Source organism: Crocodylus siamensis, chromosome 1 (assembly GCF_052110815.1).
Source record: "Crocodylus siamensis isolate JL-2025a chromosome 1, ASM5211081v1, whole genome shotgun sequence".
NCBI classification, from domain to species: domain Eukaryota; kingdom Metazoa; phylum Chordata; order Crocodylia; family Crocodylidae; genus Crocodylus; species Crocodylus siamensis.
In genome coordinates this window covers 184,380,473-184,383,628 of record NC_143395.1, presented here as the reverse complement: position 1 = coordinate 184,383,628, position 3,156 = coordinate 184,380,473, and the positions used below count along the sequence as shown (strand labels likewise).

Sequence of the window (3,156 nt, the reverse complement as noted above, 5' to 3'; positions counted from 1 at the left end):
CTATTTGCAGGCTGAAAGCTACAGGATTTGGGGTTTCTTTTCCCCCACCAGAAATAAAATCCTGCATCAAAGAAAGATGGGGGTGTTTAAGGATAGAGAGTTAATTTTCTAAAAGGGAGATGCATTTAGAAGGGAGCCTTCTGAAGCAGGGTCCAATAAACAAAAGGTGAGAGGGCACAGGGCTGCTCCAGCAGGTAAGCCAGTCAATCAGCTCTCACCTAGTAAACCCACCAAACAACTGGTTCCTCTTTTCAAATCGAAAATAGAATTGTTCAGGGCGGGTTTATGGGGTGACATCTACTTGAATGGCAGAATGGCAGACTTTAGAGCCAGCGCCAGTCCCACTCAGATCCTACCTTTTGTTTACCAAGCAGGCGCTGCCAGGGTTTTTTATTATTATTATTAATTTGCCTTAATTAATATATTTGTAGATTTTTGTACCCTTAGGAAACCCTCCTTTTTAGAGCTGCAATTTTATAGAAAGAAAATTATAATGTATCACAGCCTAAACATGCTATTTTGTACCATTTAACTAGTTGGCTGCAATGCAGAGAGTACAGCTGTGCTGGGAAATTGGTTAATGACCAGTCTTCAGCCAATCAGAACACTGGGCTTATTTATGAGCTTAAATAAAAAAAAGGTCTCTCATCTTTTAGTTCCAGTAGTTATTTGACTTACAAATATCCACTTTTCAGCCTACATTTAACTCTCTCCCCCTCCCTACAAATATGCTCCAGAAGTTTAATCTGTCAGTGAGTCACATAATTTAAATCAGGTATTACCAATGTAATTCTGTAGGATATAATATTTAAATTTCTATCCAATATTCTGCAGATAGTTAATGCCCTTGGATGTTAAATTTGCTAACTGGCAATAGTTATCATCCTGACAATTTACAGTACAAGCTCTAAGAAAGTTTCTTGACAGAGTGTAGGCATTACTTTTAAATAATTTTCTATGGAGGCTGATATTTAAATAACAATGATAGGTAATTTGGGGGGGGCGGAGAGTTAAAGTTTAATTCTGCACTTGCTGGGTTCTCATCTTGTCACAATTACTACAGATGTTAAAGTGGGGGCAGTAAACAAATGTTTGAAGCAGTGGAGTCAGCATGACAAAAAATAATTTGTTTTTATTTTAGATTCAGATCTCATTACTGCACTCAAACTACTACAGCTGGGCTTTGAGTTATTATACAATCCAAACTGTTTCAAATCAGAAACTCTAAGACTCAGTGTGCAATGATTATTATTAATAATAATTAGCTCCTTGGTTTCTTGATAGAAAAAGGCTATCAACAAGCATTTGTTTTAACCACAACAAAAGTATAATTAGCTTATCCCACTTAGTAAATCTGTATGCATGCCAACTCATACCAAACTGCTACTTTTACAAAAAATTGCAATAATACAGATCATTTTTCCAGTCCTTTTTGCACAAAATTTATTTACAATGTATACATAAATGCTCCATGATGGGACTATGGGAAAATGCACACGACTGATGCTTTGCCCAGAAATAAAGTCAACATATTAAAAATAAATCTTCAGTTCATGTTTTGAGCTGCATAAAACAGGAAGTGATGTATAAGGTGGTTGTTGCTGCATGGGGACAATGATGCTCTGATGTGACAATTAGGCTTCAAATACACTGCCTTTTGGTTTCCATGCCTCCTCCTACCAGTCTCCTTAAGACACTGCCTGCAACAGCTGATTAATCATTGTTGATGACTGCAGTTTTTCCCATCCTTCCCGATTTACATCTGTTCAGGCCAATTCAAATATGGTGAGTAAATGAATTAGACATGCAAATTCACGCCCCAGGCTAGAAAGAGAAAGACAGAGCGAGAGACAGAGAGAGAAAGGGGGAGAGAGAGAGAGAGAGAGAGAAAGAGAGAGAGAGAGAGAGAGAGAGTGTGCATGGCTGAAATCCTAAGATAGAAGAAAGATTCTTCTGCCTGACATAGTTATTTTAATGCTCTAAAAATCCTGCAAATAAGCCCTTTCTGTCATTTGCAGGATAACTGTAAGGCTTTTTAACGTAAGGAGGCTTCTGGAGGAAGTGAAGAGCTATGGAAACAACACACATAGTGTGGAAAAATTTCACATTTTTTTTAAAAAAATCTATAAGAAACAACGTAATATGGATAACAGTATAATAGCATTTTACAATATTTCACTCTTTGTTCTCTTAATGTCTTATACAGTTATTTAGCATGTCCCCAGAAGTTGACTTCAGTTGGTGTTTCCTGCTTTTCAGGGTCCCTGTGAAGAATAGGATTGTTCCTTGGTCCAAAGCAGATGCCAAGAGTGGAACTCCATAGTCATTGCAGAGAGACAATATTTGAAATCTGTCATTGTTGCAGACAATGCATATTCCCTTAAGCTACTGAGCATGAATGTCCATCACCTGTCCACTCATTGCTGGGTCTCCTGTGTTAAGCATTGTGGGGCTAGATGCTGACATTGGCATTCCAGGGTGGGGGGGTCCTCCATGCATCATCATTGCTGGGTGGTGAGGGTGTCCAGGAATGTAGGTATGCATGGGGGGCCCATGACGCAGCTGAGCAGGATGTGGGGGCATCTGGGGTGGGGTATAACTTGGCTGTCCCATATTCATACCCATTGGGCTACCCCGAGACACATAATCCCCTGGCATACTTTGCAGCCCTGCAGAGGAAAAAGAGAAATCTGTGAATATCCACATCATAAAAGCAGTAATGCCGTGAAATAAAAGGCCTTGAGCCTCTACCTGCACATGTAACTTTGCTCATCTAAGTAGTCACACTGAAGCCCAAGATGATCTATGGTATATTTTTGCAACTTGTAGTAAACAAAAATGATGTGAAAAATGATAGTTTCAGAAAACTTGGTTAGGGAGTAGATTAAAAAGAGTTTATTTTAAAGGAGGAACACAATTTGCAGAAAAAGGCTTGCATATAATTAAAATGTTGCTTGTTCTAACACATGCTTGAGATGAAGTTATAGCTAATTACACTTAACAGCCACAACATTTTGTGTAACTTATGGTCCAGTGTTTCCACGGATAGAACTGAGAACAAGGAACTTACAAAATTTTCATTCTGGCTTCTGATACCAACTCTTTCTGTTTAGCCTTGGTCAAGTCACTTGACCTGTCTGTCTTAGTTTTCCCACT

At 38.8% G+C, this 3,156-nt stretch overlaps 1 protein-coding gene across 1 annotated transcript in view; it reads right to left on the bottom strand.

Annotated features, from left to right (window-relative positions):
- Positions 1–1,112: 1,112 nt before the first annotated feature.
- MEIS1 (Meis homeobox 1) overlaps positions 1,113–3,156 on the bottom strand; it is a 123,111-nt gene continuing 121,067 nt past the window's right edge. The window contains exon 12 of the mRNA XM_090050914.1: positions 1,113–2,669. Coding sequence (XP_089907040.1) covers positions 2,386–2,669 — 284 coding nt within the window. The 3' untranslated portion in view covers positions 1,113–2,385. The remainder of the gene's footprint in view (positions 2,670–3,156) is intronic.